The sequence below is a fragment of the Ammospiza nelsoni genome, chromosome 3 (assembly GCF_027579445.1).
Source record: "Ammospiza nelsoni isolate bAmmNel1 chromosome 3, bAmmNel1.pri, whole genome shotgun sequence".
NCBI classification, from domain to species: Eukaryota; Metazoa; Chordata; class Aves; order Passeriformes; family Passerellidae; genus Ammospiza; species Ammospiza nelsoni.
The window spans coordinates 9,055,546-9,078,020 of NC_080635.1; the positions used below are offsets into that span (position 1 = coordinate 9,055,546).

General features: G+C 42.8%; 1 protein-coding gene across 4 annotated transcripts in view; it reads right to left on the reverse strand.

Moving 5' to 3' along the window:
- Positions 1-22,475, reverse strand: part of MACROD2 (mono-ADP ribosylhydrolase 2) — an 850,453-nt gene that overhangs the window by 824,523 nt on the left and 3,455 nt on the right. For 2 of the 4 annotated variants that reach the window (XM_059467311.1, XM_059467310.1), the window contains exons 2-3: positions 21,786-21,902; positions 2,321-2,428 (exon numbers count right to left, since the gene is read on the reverse strand). In XM_059467311.1, the coding sequence (XP_059323294.1) occupies positions 2,321-2,428; positions 21,786-21,902 (225 nt within the window). Of the gene's footprint in view, positions 1-2,320; positions 2,429-3,356; positions 3,406-21,785; positions 21,903-22,475 lie in introns of those variants that run through there. The other 2 variants (XM_059467312.1, XM_059467314.1) reach the window with 2 other exon arrangements.

Below are 22,475 nucleotides of genomic sequence, written 5' to 3' on the forward strand. Positions count from 1 at the left end.
TTACATACAGAAACTGGTACTGTGGCTACTTACTGCTTTATGTCTTTGAGGCGTGGATAACTTCAGCTGCAGAAGAAAAAACAATGGAGTTCTTGCAAAAGCATCATATGGTGCAGAAACATGGGTTTAGATGCCATCTAAGAGACACTACAATTTCACTGAAACTGTTGGATTTAAAAAGAATCCCAGCACAGCAGATGTTTTGCATAAATAATATGGATCTTGAACCACAACACCTTCCTCATGTAGCTTTCCAGCTATCCTCAGCACATCAAAGGCTTAGATTTAATTATTGCACTGTCATATAAAGAGCATATGGTTTTTCCAGAGTAACTGTAGGTTATTATTTTAACCTAAACTTATTAATATCTCATAACAGTTAACATATTATGCCTTTTAGGAACTATATAAGGTTAATAACGAGTTAGAAGAATTTTAAAAATCCACCTGCACCAATGGCCTGGCCCTAGTGCTGCTGTTTTGTTTCCATCTGATACACCAAAGTATCACTGTATAAACACGTTCCAATCAATAAGTAGCTTTGCCAATATCTAATCTGAATCTCCCTTTTAAGCCCAAATTCAATTTACAGACAACAACAGTAAAAACAACTAAGCTTTCTAGATACTTTCAGAGTGCTTTGTCCCTCTTTAGGTCTTTCAGCCTCAGTCTGTTTTGAGAGGTCTTTAAACCTTTTCTCAAAATTGCATATCAATACATGTTGATTTGATTCTTTTTTTTTTCTCTCCTCAGAGAGAGGCATTTCTCCCAAGGATGGCAGGCAGATAATAGGTTTATAGGCAGATAATATCATTTGCAGTCTGGGATATAGGTTTTTTTGGACCTTTCAGGATAATTAAAGGGGGATTTAAATCAAGAAAAGTGAAGTATTCCTATTCTAAATCTAATCCCTAACTAGTTACAGCCTGTAGTTCAAGGGAACTATGAACAAAGAGAAGCTAAATATAAAAGGTGGAAAGTATGCTAATATTGACTTACTGTAAAGCAATAAAGTAAGGAAGTCAGCAAAGGAACTACTGGAAAAATCCTCTTAAAAAAAGAATGAGGAAAAAATGTTAAAATATTCAAGTTTCAGAGGTCTTGTCAACACAGTGAGGAGAGGATCATGTTACATGGATGCTACTGTATTGTTTGTTATTTAGGAAAGCTTTTCTGCATCAAGAAACTAGAAGATGAATTAAATTTTTTAGCACAGGAAAACCAGCCTCAGTACTTGGAATGCAAAACTGTACTTTGAAGTGGCTAAGGATCCATCTGTACTTCACAAAACCCATTAGCAGATGTCCACTGGTAAAGTAGGATGTCATACAATCAAACATCATACAAAGCCAAAGAGTCTGTTCACTACCCTCTACACTGTGTGAGCAAACATTCCTGTGCTCTTTGCAGACATGAACCAGTAATTCCACACGGCATTTCCCTCTGATAAGCAAACACACCCGTTTTAGCCATTACAACCCTGGGAATCTCTGAACTTCAGAAGATACTGCAGCACACTTCCTTCCAAGAAATGAATACCACCAAAATTAGTTCTTGCAAATTAATCAGTGCCACTCAAGTACTAGGGGGGAAAACTTTTCAGCCTCAGGACACACAAACCACACACTCTTTTAGGAGTGGAGAGTGCAGTCAAGATTTGGCTATGAGCATGTGTATAGGGGTAAACCTTCTCACTGGTTTTTTGCCAAAAAACTGAACTAGTTTACTATAATCTAATACACTGATTCATTAGTTGCACAGGCATTTCCCTCTTTTTGTCACAAGATGCTACATACAGTTCTTCACCTCGACTGTACACATGGAGACATGGTCACTGAGCAAGAAGAGGTACTTAAACACTTAAAACTCTGTAGACCATGGCCAAAAACTTGACACATACAATCTCTATGTGTGATAAGTTTTCTATCACCTCATGGTTAAAGTTCTCACATTACCTAGCCCACAAGTGGCTTGATTTATAACAACAGACTGGATTAACTGCATTAACTTACTAACAAAAATGAGCCTTCTACAATGAAAAGTGTCAAGTCTCAGCTAACCAAGTTAAGTCAAAAGATGGACAAAAGATTATTCATTTTCTCACGGCGACCCTGCTATAAGTGTTTCACAACAATCCCTGTCACAGTAAATGCACACAGGACGAACAGATACAATATGAACAAACTGGGGGAAAAACCATTTTTTCAACAGATTTCCACAGGACTCACCAGTTTCAGGCAACTTTCCAGAGTTCACACTTGTACCATGGAGCTGTAAAGGATTTTCAAGACACAGCTACATAAAATATTTAACCACCTACCAGCATTAACGATGGCATCAACCTCAAGCAGCGTAATGTCACCTCTGTAGAGAGAAACTTTCTCACTCAGACTTTTCTTCCCTTGCAGATCTTCTTTAGTGTTTTCATCTACAAGCCAAGAAAGCAGAAAAGCCAGGTTATAAGAGTGGGTCCGAGGTCATTGTTTACAAGCCCTGAACAGGCAGCAGTACGGTGACAGACAGCAGTTTCTTTCGGTTTCACCTCGAGAGGGCAGCGGTAACCCACAGAGACACCAGCACTGCCCTAACATCAGGCTGCTCGTTTGTTACTTGTTTCCAAATACAAGCTAGAGAAGCACTGAATCCTTATCCACGTACGGTTTGGTTACAAAACTGTGGAAATATACAGATTTTTGGAGCGAGATCCATCAAGTAATTTTATTCGGTAATCACAAGGGCATAAATTGCAACAACAAATTGAGGAATTAAGATTACCCTCCTAACCAGAGTAATAATTTCTCCAACCCAGAATTATAGCAAATGAGTACAAAAACACACAAGCACATCATTTGCCAGCAGCTCCAAAATTCAGAAAGACTTCTGAAGACATGTAGCCAGACAACAAGCCTGAAAAAAGCTCCACGCAAATTTCAAACTTGGAGCTTTGTCACCTTAAATTGCTCAACTAGGCGGACGCAGGTGGTGAAGACAACATACACTAGCTTGCAACAGATTTGTTACTAAATAATGTTATCACAGCTCTCTTATTCCTGTAAACTCTTGAGAGTTTACAAAATCACTTCATTTATATCTGATTCACTCTACAGAATAGCTCAGTTACCTCAAACCCTTGCACAAACATACTGCCCAAAGCTTCACCAAGTTAGACACGCACATCACCAGAAATGAACTGAGAAGGGAAGACTATGAAATTCACTTCTACTATTACTTTTTTAAATTCTTTCTAAACACAAGTGTCAAGAAGCTTGAGTTCATCTATTTGTCTGCAAAAAGAGTCTTCAATATTTAGTGAGAAAGTAGCAGGAGTCCAAACAAATTTGTTCCTCTAGTCTTACCCTCCATTTCCATCAACTCAAGAACACCAACTCAGACATGTCAGCAATTCCTTCCTGAGCACAGAGAGCACATCCCCAAGCTCCTAAGTCCTGTCCCACAGTGGCAAGACTGAGCAGCAGGCTTAGACAGCCACACGCTCAGACCCTCTGGCCCGGCCTTGCCTTGACGTTCCCAGCCTCTGGCTGCCAGGCAACAGCTCTGTGACATCGCAGCCGGTGCCAGCACCTGGCACGGAGCCCGTGGGCACAGCTCAACTCAGGGTCAGGCCCAGCAGCTCCCGGGGCAGCTGTGCCATGCTCCGCCCGGGGCTCTCCCTGCTCCTGGGGCTCTGCGTGGCCTCGCTGCTCCCCAGCACGCCCAGAGCTCTCAGCCTTCCCCCCAGCAGCGCGGCCCGGCTGCCCGTGCCAGCCCAGGGAGCGCAGCTGCCGCGCCCTGGCACGGGCAGTGCCAGCCTGGGGCCCCTGCAGCCGCACTGCTGCGCCCTGCTGGCCCTGGCCCTGCTGCTGGCCGCGCTCGGCCTCGGCTGCAGCCTGCGGAGAAAAGCCCGGAGGCAGCGGAGAGAGGTGAGGGACGGGCACCGGGCAGCTGGGATGGTGCCAGGGCAGCTGCAGCCCGGAGGGTGAGCAGCAGTGCCAGCCCCTGTGCAGGGGAAAGCCTGGGCAGGCACCAGGGCTGCTCTGCATCTTCCCCAGCCCCGTGCCCGAGCCCAGAAGCAGAGGTTGGGCTCAGCCCCCTCCCTCCCAGGAGGAAACAAGGACAGGCTGAGCCCCCAGAACAAGACAAAACTTTCCTGACATCCTCCCCGGCCAGCCTGCAGCCTGGGGCAGCCCAGCCAGGCCCCAGGAGAGCCCAAGGGGGCCCAGCCCCTGCAGCCCCTCTGCCCCCATCATCGTGCTCCCTGCCCTGTGTCTCCCAGGAGAAGAGCTGGACACGCTCAGCCTGGCCAAGGACCTGCTGCCTGGCTGAGCGCTCCCCCCTCAATGAGGAGCCGATCGGCCGCCAGAAGGAGAACTCTGCCTCCATCAAGGGCTTCCTGAGGCACCTGCGGCAGCGCTGCCTGCGGGGGGACGCGCTCCAGAGGGGAAGGAGCAACCACGTGTGGAAGGACTTGGACGAGGAGGCAGCGCTTTTCTCTGACTGAGAAACCAACACCTGCTAGGCACATGGAGCGATATACTGCAGCGTTACTCATACAGATTTCATTGTTATTAAAATTCATTATTAAATAAGAGAGCTTTTATTTCTGTTTTAACTTTAGTCTTGCAAACAAGTTGGTTGTTACTCTTATGAGAAAGTGAAGTCAATGGCCATTAAACCATCTCTGCACACACATCCATCAGAAAGGATGGAGTAGATCCTGGTACATCCTTTCCAAACTGTAGGGGTTTAGGCTGTTACTGACAACACACAAAAGTGGCAACACTGCTGTAGGTCCTCCTCTTGTCTCCTTTGCCCCAGCCTCAGTAATACATTACAGCTGAAAATCTTCACCAGAAACAGCTCAATATTCACGTCCCACCCCGACTTTTTCCCCTCTAGATCCAGCAGTCTTCTGCTATACACAATCCTCCGCTCTGCCTATACAATCCAATTTCATTTACCTCTTCCTCCTACATGATCCTTTGGTCTTTCAGTCATGTACAAAACATCTCAGAGTCCACAGAGCCACAGCTTCAAGTAGGATGAGGCTGATTACCTGAGCTCTTCACAGCAAATAGAGAAAATAGGCAGTCCTAACCCTCAGCTTTGTTTACAACTCCTTCCAGATCAGTTGTAAAGAAAAGGGCCTTTACAGCTTACACAAGGATAGAAAAATGCATTCGATGGAGTCTGCAAAAACCACACTTGCAAAGAAAAGGGGTAAAGTTCATCTGAACCAATGAATAAGGGATTGTCAGAACATCCCGCTAGAGGGAGCCCCCACCCAGGACATAAATGTACTCAGCTGGTGCAATGGACAAGGATGGCACAAACCTACAGTATTGGAAAAACAGCCCTGAAACTCAATCACTGCTCAAATAGCCAAAGTTTTAAAGTCCGATACACTTTAAAGTATATTAATTTCTTAAATAGATCTCAAGCATCCAATTACAGAAATCCCTACAGCAATACCAAAGAGCTTATCACTAAAGGGAAGAGAAAAAGCTACAGCTTGAAGAGTTTATTACAAAAAAACTCCACTACATTTGCATTTTAAAATGACTGTTAATGAAAGAGTAGAGCACACACAAAGTAGCAAAAATAGGTACCAAAGCCCCATAGTATAAAGTGATACCTTTGGCAAAGCAAAAGTCTCTTGGCATTCTATGAGCAAAGGCCAATAAGAGAAGAAATCCAAGAGAGAACAAGTGAGAAGGACTGATGGCAGCAAGGCTCACAGACTCACACTGTTATAAGGGAAGTTTGTTAAACAAGTAACATGACACATTTCTCTTCAAGTTCATAAAAACAAGTAGCAGACTGGATTGCAAGTAAAAAAAGCTGAAAATAGCAGAGTTCCATCATTTCTAGTCAGCTTTAGACTCCACAGCTGAAAGAAGTAAATTCACCCCAAGTTCAACAGAAATAAGTTTGCCCACTACCTCATCCCTGCTACAATAGCTACTAGTAGAGACATATCCCCACAAGGAAGGCTTCTCTAGGAGAATCTGGAAAAAGAACCTGAGCAAGGGACAAGAACCACATTATCCCCAGACAAGAGGCAACCCTTCCTGGAAGAATCCTGAGCAAACACTTGACTAGGACACTAAACAACTTTTCTTGGGTTGCTGAAAACACAAAGGAAATGAGCAAGCTTTAGGAGCACATCTGACCCTGGTGGAATGTGCAGCAGCAATTCTGCTACGCACTCTGCGCTTCTTCCCTTCGGTGCCTTTTTTTACCTCAGGCTTTGTTTCCACGAGTTTTCTGTAGAAACTACAAATGATGAACTATTAGCAATTGCTAATCTCACATCTAATAGAATTTCTATTCTATTTGTTTCTGCATAGGCTTATGGAGCGTTACAAAAGACAGACTGTAGGACCTGTAATAATATGTGTCTGCTTCTACTCCTACTAAGCGTGGATGATTGTATAGGAAAGGCAATTGCTTATCTAAATCAAGATAAGCATTATTTCCATATGTTCCATCACCAGGGGAAAAGCACTCACAGATGCACTGTACTACTTCAAATTTGTAGTACAGATTTGCTCTATCACTTCTTGGACTTAAACGAGATCAGAATCTGAGCACAAGGAAGAAACATCTGTTGCAGACAAATCACTTTCTACCCAGCCAAAAATGCACACAACATGCAAGTCAAAAGCACTTGATGATGAACACCAACACCTTCTCCCTGGCTGCACACTCTGCCAATATGGTCTGTTTCAGCTAATTACTGAGTGGCATAATTGGATTAGCTGAGGACTACAGCCAAGTACCAAACTCCGGAGGCAAACAGACACCATGAATCACAGAATGGCTGGGTGGCACCTCTAGTGATCAAGTCACCCAGAGCAAGTTGTCCAGGACCCTCTCTCAGCTGAATTTAAAGTATCTCCAAAGACAGAGGTTCCACAACCTCTCCAAGTAACCAGTTCCAGTGTTCAGCTACCCCAACAGCATGTGTGTAGCTTTGCTTTTTAATGCTCAGAAAGAATTTCCTCTTTCAATTTGTGCCTTCTACCTCTTGTCCTGTGGTGGTGTTTGAGGGTCCGCAGAACGAGGGAAGAGATGAGACTTTTGACTCCATGTTTCAGAAGGCTGATTTAGTATTTTATGATATTATATTAAAAATGTTATAGTAAAACTATACTAAAGAAAGAGAAAGGAGACATTAGAAAGCTAGAAAGAAATGAATAATAAAATCTTGGGACAGACTCAGAATCCAACACAGCTGGCTGTCATTGGCCATTAAGTAAAAACAACTCACATGCAACCAAGCAAAGATGCACCTGTTGGTAAACCATCTCCAGACCACATTCCACAGCCATCAGATAGTTATTGTTTACATTTCATTTCTGAGGCCTCTCAGCTTCTCCGGAGAAAAATCCTAGCAAAAGGATTTTCATACACTATGTCAGTGACATTGCTCTGTCACTGTGTACCACAGAGATGAGTCTGGAGAGATCTCTCTTACACTCTATATTTATAATCACTGATCACATCCCATCTGGGGTACCTCTCTTTCAGTTTAAACTTCAGCTCTCTCAGTCTCTCCAGGCACAGGAGATGCTCCAGCCCCCTTCCCATGTTTTAATCACCTTTGTGGCTCATCTGGTGCACGAACTGCACTTCCCAGTTCTGCACCACTGACCAACCTCCTGAGGTCACACTTTGCCCCATCTTCCAGGGCAGGAGGTCATGGTATCTCCTATTCAAGGTTCTACAGGAGGCATGAAATATCCCCCATCTGAGGGCTATAACTCACACCTGTATAACTATCACAAAAAGCCCCGAGCTCAGTCGCTCAGGCCAGGTTTAACATAGTGCTAGAGCTACCAGCAGCCCTCAAACAAGGTTCTAAGTGTGAGCCTTGACTTTTCAGCCACATTTATATGGGAGCCAGTGATGACATTTACACATTACAGACAGAAAGAGTGGCATACCATGAGAATTGATCAAAACAGCCAGTCCCTCTGAACAACCCACACAACACTCATGCAAAATGCAATTTTCTTGTGTTACAAGGTCTTGCACAGTCCTTAAACAACCTTTTTCTCAGTCTATCCCACACATCTCTCTAAATCCCCAAAATAACAAAGCTGAGAGGCAAAAAACCCTTGAAGTCTGGGAGAGAAAGAGGTAGAAGGAAAGGAGGGAGCCTGCCTTTTTTATGAAGTTTTTGTAAACTGAGAGAAGACTCAGTATGGGAAGCTAAAGTACCAAATAACTAAGTTTGAGAAAGGAGTAACAACAAACGAGGAGAACAAGAACAGGAATACATTCCCAGTTCTAATTTGTGATGCACCCTTATCTGCAGGGACATGCAATTGTCAATTCATAAATCAGAGTCTTCTGACTTCAGCAGCATGCACATTGACAGCAAAGACATAAGTAGGCTGAGACCCTTGGGTATTTGTGTGTTTACTTGGAGAGTCACCATCCAGCTGTTCTGGTTGCTATGCCTGCTGGAGATCTCATGATTTAGGGTCCATGGAAAAGGCTGCTGGTTCAGCTGTGACTCAGAAGGAGATGTGCTTTGTCTGTGTGAAGAAACCCTGTCTTGTTTGGTTGGTTTTACAACACAGACCTTCAGAGGTATTCCAGACTGTGTAATGATATTGAGGGATAAAAATGCTGTTGGATATGGTATTTTGCTAAGTTCCTGCCCAAGCCTGATGATCAGTACCTCACTCCAAGTGATACCAAGAATTTCAACACAGATTCTTCTCAGTGAATGGCAGCCTGAGTTGTACTGAAGTACATCAAATGGCCAGCCAAGGTCACATGGAGGCAAGAACTACATTGCATTGTCTCAAACTCAATTCCTACTTTATAACCTTCCTCTACTACAAAGAGTTCATAATGAACAATGGAAGTTCAAAAATGGAGACACAAACATATGACACTGCTTTGCTTTAGATCACTGTTCATTGCCCCATGAGGATGTTGATACTTGTCTATAAAACTACAGGACTGCAGGTAATTCAGCTTCACTAGATTCCTTCCAAGACAAAGCAGATCCCTTCACTGCAAGACCTGTGTTTTGGCAATATCACAGCATTCATACAACTATTCCTGGTGTGCTCAAGCTGATCCAGTACCACGTGGGGTAACTACGAGCCTTCACCTAAAACATACCACCAACAGTGCAACATTCATCCCCTCACCTTTATAAACTGTTGTCTTATATATCAAGAGTTCTATTACCATTATGGTGCAAGGATTCCACAGCACCAGAGTCCCATACCTCCTCGATGTTTCTTGTAGGCAGCTCCTCTGAGCACTGACTGTTCCTGGTCCTTGCAGCAGCCATCTGACTCCTCTGAGTCCAGTTCCCACCAACCCACTCTTTTGTGCCACCAGTTCTTACTGGCTACAGGTGTTGCCCGTTATCATCCGTCCTGCTCCTAATCTTTAGTAATAGGGTCCAGCTGCAACTCGTTGGGGGATATTATTACATTCTACATTACCTTCATTTACTCATACTCTGTCCCCCTACAATAAACTGTCTGGAAAAAATTACTTTTCACAACCAATCAGGTACTTAGTCCTCAGCAGCACCTGTTTTTCTTACCAAAATGTGAGAACCCATTTAAAGAGGTGAGCACATACAACATCAGGGAGGATTAAAATAAGTTTATAGTGGGGAACCACAAATTCATTGGTTTCAATCATTAATTTATTAAGCTGTCAGACAATTTATTCCACATTTTCTGCTTTTTTCATTCTCTACACCATTGCTGAGCAACGACTTCTCTAGTTGAGTATTACAGACTTCTGTAGTACTTGAAGTAAAGCTTGGAAATAAAATGTTACTACCAGAAAACTACAAAACTTGTGCAAAACCATCAGCAAATATTTCAGGGCATTGTCATTCAAAAACCTCTCTGCCTGACATAGAGTGAGTGACAGCTTACCAGGTGGGAGTAAGAACTTTAGTTTTCTCGTATTGGACAGATAGGTAAGGGCTGAGGTTTAGAATTTTTTTCTTTTTGTTCCTTCTCTCAGGGAAATTTTGCCCATATGTTGCTAGGAGACAAAAATGACCAGGTACTTGAGAAAGACAAAATAAGCTGCCAAGCTCAGGGGAGGTGTGCAGCTGGCTACTCTCTCTTTACATGGGGGTTCCTGTGGCAAGAGCAGAGGTATCCCAAGATTTGGGCTGGGGGAAGGGTTGGGTGCAGCTCCTAGCTTTCTCTTCTACTCTTGGCATTGGGAAGGGAAACAGCCTGCAGTCACTGTGGGAAAAATCTGCTACCACTGCAGGATTCTGTTTTCTGCCTTCTCCTACCATGAGCAGAGTTCTGCTCATAAGAGCGGCCATTGCATTGGGGTCTTATTAACAGCTGACCTCACTAAACAAAGGACACTTCAGCATCTGCCCGGATGCCTTGGGGAAATCCTGGGATCTCTGAACCCCTTCACCCTCTAAGGGAGCCTGTGCTGGCTGTGTTCAGGAGCCAGGTAGCTACTGTCCAGTCCCACTGTCCTTCTGCCACTGCTCTGAGTTTTTTGCTACTGCAGCCACACACCCCAGCTGCAGAGTTTCTGACACATCTCCTTTACCTTTCCAGGATTTTGCTCATCCCTGCTGCTTCCAAGGTTCCTGCTACAGCTCATTACACTATCAGGAGGGACACCATGACTGGCTGCCCTGGGAGTTTGTAAAGGAAGATTTTTTTTCCATCTTTTTCGCCGGCCCGCCCGCCATTGCCGTGTGAGGGGGACGCGGCTGGGCCCACCATTGCCACATGAGGGGGAGGCGGCCAAGCCCACCATCGCTGCACAAGGGGGACCATGGCCGAGCCACCATTGCTCCGTGAGGGGGACGTGGCTGAGCCCGCCACTGCCACGTGAAGGGGACGCGGCCGGGCCCGCCATTGCCGCATGAGGGGGACCATGGCCAAGCCACATTGCTCTGTGAGGGGGACGTGGCTGACCCGCCACTGCCGCGTGAGGGGGACGCGGCCGGGCCTGTGCCACTGCAGCGCCCCCTGCAGGAGTGTGGGGGAATCACCGCACCCGCCCTGGCCGGCCGTGAGCCAGCAGCGCCTCTGCTGGCCGTGCCTGGAACTGCACCCAAGGGGAAAGCGCAACAGCCGTGAGAGGCCGGGACTGGGTTTGTGCTGCTGCTGCCACTGTTGTTCTTTTTTGCCTTGTTATCCCTATACTAGTATCCTATACTATCCCTATACTAGTAAAGATCTATTATTCCTTTTCCCATATCTTTGTGTGAAAGCTCCATAATTTCAAAGTTATAATAATTCGGAGGGAAGGAGGTCAAATTCTCCATTCCAAGGGAGCTTTCCACCTTCCTAGGCAGACACAAATCTTTCAAACCAAGACAGTAAGTTCTTATGCAGGTGCAAAAGGAGATGTTTTCTCCATGGAGATATTAGGCTTGGGGGTAGCTCTTACCTTGCAGCATTTTCTTTTCCCTACCCCCGAGGTACCAGATGTAATTTGCTACACTGAAGAATAGTGGAGGTTCAATCCAAACAACTTCGAATACTTGAAGACAACTCTACCACTACTCATTTGTGTTGCAAGTCATGCTTGCTTCATTCAAAGACTTAAAAAATGGAAATTAATACAAACTCTCAAGCATTTACAAACTCACCAGCAGCCAGCTTCACAGCAAATCTCAAAGCCTTTAAGTCAATATAAGAATGTCTATGTACATCACCTATTCTCCTGGATTTAGTTATTTGCAGTACACTTACAATTCCTTTCCCTATAAGAACACTGCTGAGAACGCAGAACGATGGGAAAAAACAGAAAGGAACTCTACTTTTGCTTTAAATATGACTGACCCATACTCTCAGTGACAGCTACATGAAGTATGGGGTTTTTTTTCAGTGGATGTAGATTCATTAGGAAATCCCACCAAAGGACAGCACTGCAACACACAATACATGGGTGGGCAAGCAGTACAGTACCTCACACAGAAAAGGTTGCATTGAGCACACAGGAATAAATCCAGTGCAGGCTGAACTTCAACTACAAGTCAAACCTGTGCAGCAAATGGAAAACACAGAACTTGGAGCATGTTTACAGTCTAACCAGCCATATCAAGGAGACCATCAAAAAAGCCCATAACTGCACAAACAAGCCTTTGTGAACAAGCAAAGGGCAGGATAACACAGGGAGATGTTTTAAAGCAAGACAGAGGTGCAACCAGTTTCTTCATATCTACACTTTCTTCATACCTACTCTGCATTAGAGATGCAAAAGACTGTCTTTTGGACAGGAGCCTTTGGGTAAACTCTAGAGAAGTCTTCTCCAACACAACATTTGATGACCCACTCCCAGGGATGTTATTATTGGCAAATATGCCAAGTCAACATGCAATAGCCTGCAAGTCTCAGGACAATCTCTGTGCACAAACATTATGCTTCTCCCTCACACTGTACACTGAAATAGAAAATACTTCTCAATATCATTTCAATGGTTTTTAAAGCTGTGCAAAATCCAAATTTAACATCCTTCTACTGGATTGTTAAGCCTTCTCTCCAGCACAGAAGAGCATTTTCTGGGCATTAAAAAAAAAATAAGCAGCACTTCATACAGGGCTGAGAAATTTTCTCTCAACTCATTTTCCAAATACACATCAGCTAGATGTCCTCATATGGAGAAAGCCACCTATCACTTCACAGAGTAACTACTACCATTTAATGGTTGGACTCAATGAACTTAGAGGTCTTTTGCAACCTTAACAATCCTATGATTCTACACTACAATTATTCAGATCCTCGCTGGCTTGTTAAGAGACATTTCTTCATGCTGAGCATGTAGAAATGAATCAAAAAACGGCATATGAATTAAAAAGGGAATACTGAATCAAAAAAGAGAAGCCAGGCTTATGTTATTTCCAATGACTGGGTTTTTAACACATGTGTAATCAAGTGTTCAGCTGTGCATGAAGCAAATACAGCTACACACGAAAGTTAGTAAACATGATCCAAACAGAGCTTAAACTGCACCAGTGATCCCCCAAGCCCATCAAGGGAGTTAAAGCAGTATCATTACTTCCTTTGAGTGCAAGGTTAGTTTTCAAACTTGTTGTAAGCCTCCCACACCCAGAGTTGGGTGATCTACCCTGTGTCATCACTCATTATGTGAAGAGCCAGGCAGCAAATCCTAGCTGAGGCAATAATTCAGCACCTTCACAAATACCTGTCATATCTAAGCTACATCAAATTAAACCAAGCCATACCAGTCTCTATCTGTCTAATCAAAAGAGGGCTCCATCTTCTGGAGAAGGACATCAGCTTTTTCCACCTACATTTGAAAATATCCTAAAGTCACATAGTCAGGCAACAGATCCACATAAGTGAGCCATGACAAGGGTACAATTTAACAGCTTGGGTTTGGCCTCAACCTAATCATAGGCACATGGCTTCTAACCAGGCTGGCACACTGGCTCACATCTGTCTGCAAAAGACTGTGAGGACATATGCCTCAATCCATCAAAAATTATAGATTAGGGCACTAGCCAAGCTACCATGCTGAGAAAAGCTAGATGACTTACTGAAATTTTACATTAATTTGGGGGTTTGATCCTGCAATCCCCCACACTCAAAAGAAACTCACCCTTTACATATAAAATGAAGAATAGAAAAAAATAATAATCTAAGAAAAGACAGATGCCTAAATATATAACCTGCTACTTTTTAAGATATGTTAAATTATCTTACTCAAGTCAGCCACCAAAATATTCCAAGCTGGAACAATTTTTCTCAGCAGTTTCTGAGGAACAGCACATCCCAAGTTAAAGCATCACTGCTGCTAAAGCCGTCCTCCCTCACACCCAGACCGAGCCTGCCAGCTGACAGCACACTGCATCATCTTGACTTCCTAACTTTACTAAGTACTTCCTTAGGGACCTCTGTACAAAACTTCAGTGCAGTGACATTCAGCAGCTACAAAAAAAAAGGATTGTTTCTCATCTTGCACAGGACAGAAGCTTGAAAGTTATTCATCTGGTCAAGATTCAGTCACTAGTAATTAGGCATTAAAATTATCCTTTCTGGCAAAGATGTGCCTAACTTCCCTTTGTATCTCCACCTACTATCCCTTTCTAAAACCCATCAAGAGCTTGCAGAGCCTCAATAAGGACACCAATTTATCAATTTGTTGTTGAGAGCAGCATCCTTTCCTATGGTTAACTTTTGCCCCTCAAGGAGCTTTCTGACACTGCAGATAAGAGAGCTTTCTCAGCTGCATGCAGAAGAGCCACAAAAATAATAATTCTACCCAGGACTTGTATAAGCCTAATGCTGTATGGAAGTTACCTCGTTAAAAAAGTCACAGAGCAGCAGCTTAAAGAGAAGTCATCATCTTAATTACATCAAAGACAAGTGCTTTACTTTCTTAGAGAGAGGATTAGCTACACTGGATTTTGTGTTCTTAATCTATGTAAACAGACCTGAACTTTTTAATAATCATCATCTCATACTTGCTGAAAGCAAGAAACTTTTTTGTTTTTCCCAAAACCACTTTAATGCAAACTGTAAAACAAGCATCATCTCTTTGGCAGCTAATCCATCCTGTAAAGGTTACTCAGATGAAACTCACCAGAGAATTACAAGGTCAACTGAATACATCTTCAGTCTTTTTGTTTACTGTAGTTTCCCTCCACCTCTTGGACTAAACTCACTGATTTACCTACTCACATCAGGGATATTACTAACTAGAGATGATTCACCTCCAGGAGATAACAAACACAAACACAGATTATTGCTCAGTTTAAGCTTAAGTAAGCTTGCACCTGAAGAGTGCAGTGGTTTAGGTTCACCAATCTGAGTTTCTTGGCCAATGCACCAATAAATGCACTGCATCTAGAGCCGGCCAAACATCAGTGCACCCACTAGAATTATTTACTTATTTTCTGCTGCAAGGTAAGGATGAGGAGGAGAGCAAAGAAGGCTCAAAACTTTAAAGGGTATAAAGAAAATTTCATTAACAGAACTAAAAGAAAAGAAATAGTAAGAATTCAGAATAAACATTCAGACTGCTTCTCCTCCCTCCAACTTTTTTTTTTTTTCCTACTGAAACGTAAAGAGACAAATTTGTTTTTTTCAGTCAGTTTACCACTTAAAAAATAATCTTACTTCAGTTCACTTAGAGGAACTTAGAGGGTCTCCTGCCATGCCATGGAGACTTTTCCACAAGCAACAGCTCTCTCATGGTTTTAACTGTCACAAATAGCAGCTGCCCAGAAATCCGCAATCGTGAAGTCCCTCCCATGGTTTGGGAGTCATCCCACAACTACCACCATGGCCCACCATGGGCCATCTCAGCTTACTGGGGTGCAATTTTAAGATGAGCTGCTCTAGTAGAGAAACAAAAGCTCTCTTCTTTTATCTCAGGGAACAGAGGTTTTCTTCTTCCACCCCTGGGGCAAGGTTTCTCATCTCTCTCTGTTCAAGCTCCTTGTTAGATCACAGCTACTTCAACATCTGCTTGCTTCAACACTGGTGCTTCTGCTCATGGCTATGCCTAGAATGCTACATCCCCCCAAAGCATTCCATGAAAAAAACTCTGGAGTATCAATTGTATCTTCACCACAGCCTTACAAGAGAATTTCAGCCCAAGACTAAGGCATCTCCTCATTCTCCTCCTGGCCCAGCCTGGCCAGCATCCAGTTACCTGTTCAAAGGCCAGAAGCCAGAGTTTTTCCTGGGGCTTGCTCATCTTTAAATGCCATTTCACAGAGGTGTATTCAGCTCTCTTAAGTGATTTAACAGTGTCAATATTTAAAACTAGCCAGTTGATTGTTCTGTCAGGTCCAAAGGAACCTGCCAAGGTCCTTACAGGGAATCACCTCCATGGCTCATGGATTTTTTTCCCTTAACTAAAACACAAACTACGTGAAACCACGATAAAGGGTTATTCCCATCTCTGTACTGTGCAAGTCTATCTTTGGAAATCAATAGCCAAAGTATGCATTGAGAAAGCCAGAAGGGTGTGGGGGGGGTCACCAGATGGCATGGTCAGATTTGCACCACTCTGCAGCTTTGTATCTGCTCAGGACACATGCTGAAAGGGCAGCCAAGAGCCTGAGCAAAGCAGAGCACACAGGGCTCTCTGGTTACACCCTCCTGCCCTGGCAGCCTTGGATACCTGCTGCAGCCAAATACCAGCTCAGCCTTGAAGTTACTCCACATTATGCCATGGGCACACAGACTCCTGGACACCTTCAGCACAGACTAAGAACATGGTTTGCCCTTCTCACCCCTCTAATTCCTTTGCTGCTTCCTTAATATGCATATAACATGGACAGAGAGCAGAACTGAGAAAACACATTTTCAGCCATGTCCACAAAAAGCATGTTAATTTCACAAGTATTCAGAATACCTAATTACCATAACCCTCACACAATTCACAGAAATCACAGTTGTTAGTTTTTTCATGGTGCTCCCCCGGCTATTATACACAGCAATTAATAAGCAGTGCTCTCCATGTGCATCTAAGAGACATGGTTTTCTAACCTTTAACACACCAGTCTTGAAGAGACCCTGTGATAAGATGTTTAGCATGAGGAACAGTGGTATGCCATGAATATATGAAAAGTAAGGACAAAACTGATTACAGCACAAGTTTGGGCGAAGCTGGAATTCACATTCAGGGCCACACGTAACAGAGGAGACCCTGAATGGTGGCACACAAATTATTGCTGTTTTCTGTGTGTACTCAGCAAAAAAACTACTGCACTCTGAACTTCCTCAAACCAAGAGTTTCAGCAGCAAAAGCTTTTTTTTTTTTTTGAGCAAGATAGCTTCATGTAATTTTTGCTATCTCAATTTACTTTCATCCTTGCCACTCAGCTAAGAATCTATTATAAAGACAGTTGTTACAGTCATTGTAAGAAAAAAAAATCACAATGAAAGCTGATGGACTTGGATTTTTGGTGGGGGAATGGTCTGGAAACATGCAGGTTTCACACAGCTCTTACCAACAGATCTTGTGATTGTCAAACTGGTCTAACAATCTCAATGTTCTAGCTGAACATAATTTCTTTTTCTGTATAAACCAGTGATAATACTGAAGGGTTTAGAGAGATGCCATTTCTTACTTGTAGATGTCTGGCTGAATTTCACTGCAGTTTATAGTGGTGTCACTTTCCAAAGTCTGTTTAATACTTATCACCTTGTTTCCTAGTTCCTGCAGGACAGATAATCACATCAAGCTGGGCTGCACGGAGATACTGGAGAGTTACTTGTGTTAGTTACCCATCTCAAGAAATGCTGGCCAGAGCTCAGTGTTACTACACATTTTCTTTTCACCATGCAGCATTTGGACTGGCTTATCTACATGCTTTGTCTCTGTAATCTTGTGTCAACCCACTGTGAATATTTAGAAAGCTACACATTGATAGTACAACAATGCTTTTATTAAATCCAAAACTTATGATTATACATAAAACCCTCAGTGTTAGATTAATTTGAATAGCTGAAGCCATATAATTTTCTTTAAAAATAGCAGATTAAAAAGATTCAGAGACTGCCAAAACATCTAAACATATTTCAAGACTTGTTTAAAAGGACTGCAGAGTATCATTTAACCTTAAATAAACTCAGTTATCGCATCCTTCCATTTTAACTTCATCCTATGAAAAGCAGCTCTTACCACTAGCAAAGATCTTTAAACCACCACCTGAATTTGCTGTTTTCTTGGCATCACTGTCATACCAATGAATTCCAGGGCTGTGAGAGTCAGCAGGACTGTCAGCTGTCTGGAGTTAAACAAGATCACTTATTCCATTTTCTGAATTAGCCAATTAATACAACAAAACGTTTTTCTACCAGTGACACACAAAACTCAATGACAACAAAATTCCCAGCACCCTAATTTTAAAAAAAGCTTTCCAGAAAAGTTTTCAGAAGTCATCTCTCAAATTCACCACTGCAGAGTAAAGATATCTTCAGGAATTAGTGTGTACCCAACAAAAAGCTAATATATGTAGTTAACTTCAAAATACACTCCAGTTGTTAGTCTACGTGGTGGCATTTCATTCACTGGGCAGTATAAGCTCCAGTTGCTGTACAAGATGAGTGCCTAACAAAGTGGTATGTAATAAATAGCATTGAAACACAAGGATATAAATTCCAAAACTTCAGAAAACAAGTTCATTATTCACATGTTGTCAGGAAGACACTCTATATCAATGTACATGAGAAAACAGATGAGATTTATGTGCTTTTGGTCTGTATGAAGAATAACAAGTGGAGAGAATGATACCTTACAGTACATTCACACTATCCAGCCCTCTATGGCAAGCTCATTCTTTGCTTCCAAAGTGGGCAACTCCTCATTTCCTTAATAAACAGTTAAACCAGAGAAAGCTTATATTTACAGGACCACTTCAAGAACAAAAGTTTTGTCTTCCTACCATCCCCTCTTGACATTAAAGAGGGCCATTTGTCACTAACTGTCCCTTTTCCTTCCACTGCTGCAACACCTGATCTCTGAGATCCACCTGTGCAGCCTGGCAAGCAGCACACCAAAAATCAGGGGTGTTGACAGCACAGCCCTTCTGGAAAGGAACATACCCACATCAGATGGCTTCCACTAGTGCAGAACAGTGGGCACCAAGTTTAGTCTTTGCACTCCACATTGTGCCACCCTCTTCCCAAAACCAAGACTTAACACAAATATTGAGCAAATTCCACGCCAACGTACACCAAGCTAATTTCTTATGGCAAGTCGTGTCCATATGAGAAAAACGGCAAAAAATGTAGGATTTCTTTTTTTTTAGTCACAGCACAGCATTTTAAAAGACACTGCGTCTTTGAACTTCCAAATATTTTTTAATAGCTTTGCTGCTACAAAGAGACAAAGCCCTTGCCAGATGCCATTCACTATTCAGTAACTTTACTCCTCAGGAGCCTTTACATAGATGTGCATCCCTCTGTTATGTTGCTCTATTGCAAAAACTTCCATCCTCACCAAAACACTGAACTTCCACCAAGCTTGGCTGGTTTTCTCCAGAATTCAGTTCTGAACACAACTTCTACCAAAGGGTAGAAGAGGGATAGGGAAAAGCTTTCTTCTGCAAACTAAGGCATGTTCTTCCAATTTGCCAGTAAAGAGCATCCATGAAGTGCCCTGGCAGTGAGATTGGTTCCTTCCCAGTATGAACCTCTTAGGTCATTTCAGTTTGCATCATTCTGCATACAGGCTTTTTAATAATCTGCCATTAGACTTACAGGTAACAAAAATGGATGTCTAACTGGAACTCCCCAACACCCTCCAGGGAGCCATTCCCATTTAAAAACAGGCACTGTGAAGGTTTTACACTTCATGCACAATTTTCCCTAACAGCCAGTACAAAAACTTGTGCAGTGCTGAACATCAGTTGAGTACTGAGTATCCATGGGGATGGCTGCTAGCTCAGATGCTCTGCCCTTCTCCTACAGCTTCTTACTCCAGCAGCTGATTGATTGTGCCTGCTTCACTTGATTTGTTCTTGGTTGTTCCCTTGATTTCTCCTCATCACTCTCCCTGAACAGCCACTCTACGCTTTACTAATCAATCTGTTGGTTTTTTTTACTCTATATGGTATTGGGAGTAAATCGTAAAGAATTTTTTCGACATTCCCTATCAGCTTTTGTTTTGGCTTGACAAATACACAGAAGATTTTATTTTCACCACCACCTTCCTTCAGACCCCTTCCATTTGTCAGTGCAAGCATCCACCTTTCACTTGAAGGAAATATCAGAACTTGACCATGGTGTTGACAGATCATCATCAATTCCATCACACCTGGGGCTTCACTTGCTCTCTCCAGAATCTCATTCAAACTGCACCTGTTGCCCTCTGCACGTCCCATCAAACAGAGCAAAAGTTCTCATCAGCTAAAATAAGATTTAAATTCTAGTTTTTCTGTAATTCAGCTCAAAAAGACAGCTTTGAGACATGCTTGATATCTTCAGAACAGGGTCAACATTTAAGAGAAATAAAGTTTGCAACAAATGTAGTAACAGTCACATTAATACACATACTTCTTTTAATTGGCCTAATCAGTTGGAATGTGAAAGCATTTCAGCAGCCCAACCTTCCAGCAGTTCACTACTACACATAGCTTACTTGCAACAAATACATCCAAGAAAAAGTGTCTAAGGATATTTTTCTCCTGAACGTACACTGTAACAAAACCTTCAACTAGCAGAGAAGTGCTCCAGCACAACTTTTGCCTTGGAGCATTTTTTGCAGTGTACTGGGTACTAACAGAAAGAATGGAAGAGCAGCTACAAGGAAATAAATTCACCACTGCCATGATTCAATACCCACATATTAGAAACTGACATTTTGCTTCTGTGAAGTGTAACAGCAATCACAACGTAAATCCACACCTTGTCACTTGCAGCAGCCCAAGTAATGCAACATCTGTGAATTTCAGTGCTTTAGAGAGAATCTGAGAGTAGCTGGAAAAAAAACAGTTTGGGCTAGAAGGGATAAACAGTCTCCCAGTTAAACCACATGCTGTACTGTGCACTCCCACCTACCACAGGCCTCCAAAATCAACTTGCAAGAAGTCAGGTACTCTATTTTTATGCAGCCTTTGTTTTCTAGATGGAGAGGCTTTCTGCTGTTGCAAGATATAAATGACCTACTCAGATGGGAGAAAGAGGTCTATGGGTACTGATGCAATACAGCTACTCAGCAGGGCTGAAGAGCTCAGCAATCTCTTGACATATTTTCACTTGGAAAATTATTCCAGACACTTTTAGGAATAGACAATGGTAATAGCTGCTTTTGACAAGGACATCTGAAAAATCTGTGAGCTCCTTCAGATTGTGCTAAAATAAGTGTTACAGCCTGCCAGTTTAAAAACAGCTGATCAGCTCCAGGCGTCATTGCACCTGGACTATCACCATAAAACCATGTTCACCTACAGCCATGAGGTTACTCTACACACCTCTTCTCCTCTTTAATGATAACAAATGGGTCAGAAAATTAGTCCTATATCTGCAGAGGCAGGAAGCACTTCAGATCTCATAGTTAGATATTCCTTCAAAAAAAACACAGACTTCAGTCAAGTAGGATAGCAAGACACAGCAAAAAAAAAAAAAAAAAAAAAAAAAACAGAAGAAGAGAAGGAAACTAGCTCAGAAGCCATCCCTACTCCTCCATACCCTTGAAAGGGAACTAGACAAAGAACAAGGCACTGTTACAGAATTATTTGCAGAGCAGAGAAGCCTGTAAGCAAATAGGACTCACATTTTTGGTTAGTTCTCACTGCAAGTATTTAGACAACTCTACTGGTGATCACAACCATGATAAGGCTGCACATGCTAAGGAAAGTAGAGTTAATCCTGGCCAGACTGATGTTCCTCAGCCCAGGAAAGCAGGCAGGACCAAACATAAGGGAGGCCCCATCTTCTCCAGTTTCTGGATTCTTAGAAAATAACTCAGCTTGCACACCTACCCTCTGCTTCTGGGTCACCTGCAGCATTGTTTTGCCCAGATTCCCCATACCATTATGCTCAGTAAATTTAGGCATGCCTGACTGCTGGAGTATCTGCAAAGTAAGAGTCATGCAGAGAAGATCTATTTCACACACTTAAAGGTTAGTGACTCCATCTGGGGATACCAACAGAGTTCTGGGACACCAGTGAGGCTTTAAGAAATCTTGTTGGGCTTTTTTCACCCCTGTCCCAATTTTAGGCTATCACTGTTCAAAACAACACAGGTTCTAAGTCTTGGCCTTCCTAGAAGTAACTTCAGACTTAGAAAACAGAGTGCTCTATATTTTAAGACTCCCCCACTTCACTTACCATCACTTTCACTCTTACTTTTTAAGTCTTCCATCCATGTTGGAATAGCTTTTAATGCAACATATTCCCCCAAGTACTCTTTGCGCCTTTCTTCCAAGGTCATCTTCAGCAAACGCTCTGTTCAGGGGAAAGAGAAATAAAAAAGAGTTTTGCAAGCTTTCATACATTGTTGCAGATGAGCCACAGTGACCAATGCACTGCCCTTGAGGAATGGAATGCCACTTGAGGGGACCAAGCAAGAGTGAGGCAGTGAGTTACAACAGGAGCTGACCATGGTGCACCTGTACCACTGCACACCCGTTTCTGGCTATCCCAGATAAGTTAAAACCTCTTCCCCACACCCTGGGCTCTCCAGGCCTCCTCCCCACATCACTGCTGTGCTGCTTCTTCCTGCCACTTTAACTCCTGTATCAGAGAACAGCAACTTTAGTAGAGAGTTGTTATTTTATAGGGTGTTTCCAGGTATCAAAGTCCGTTCTGTAAGTTTTGCATTTGTAAACCAGAACTTAAAAAACAAAAGTTTGAGTAAAGGCAGAGAGCATGGTGGGAAATTAATAAAATGCTACTACACAACAAAAGAGATCAGAGCTACAGAAAATGTTTTGTTAATTGCTAAGTGTCTGGGGTGGTAAAAAAGGCAAGTTTAGGTTTAGAGATTTTCATTTGAATATTAATAGGACACACCTGGTT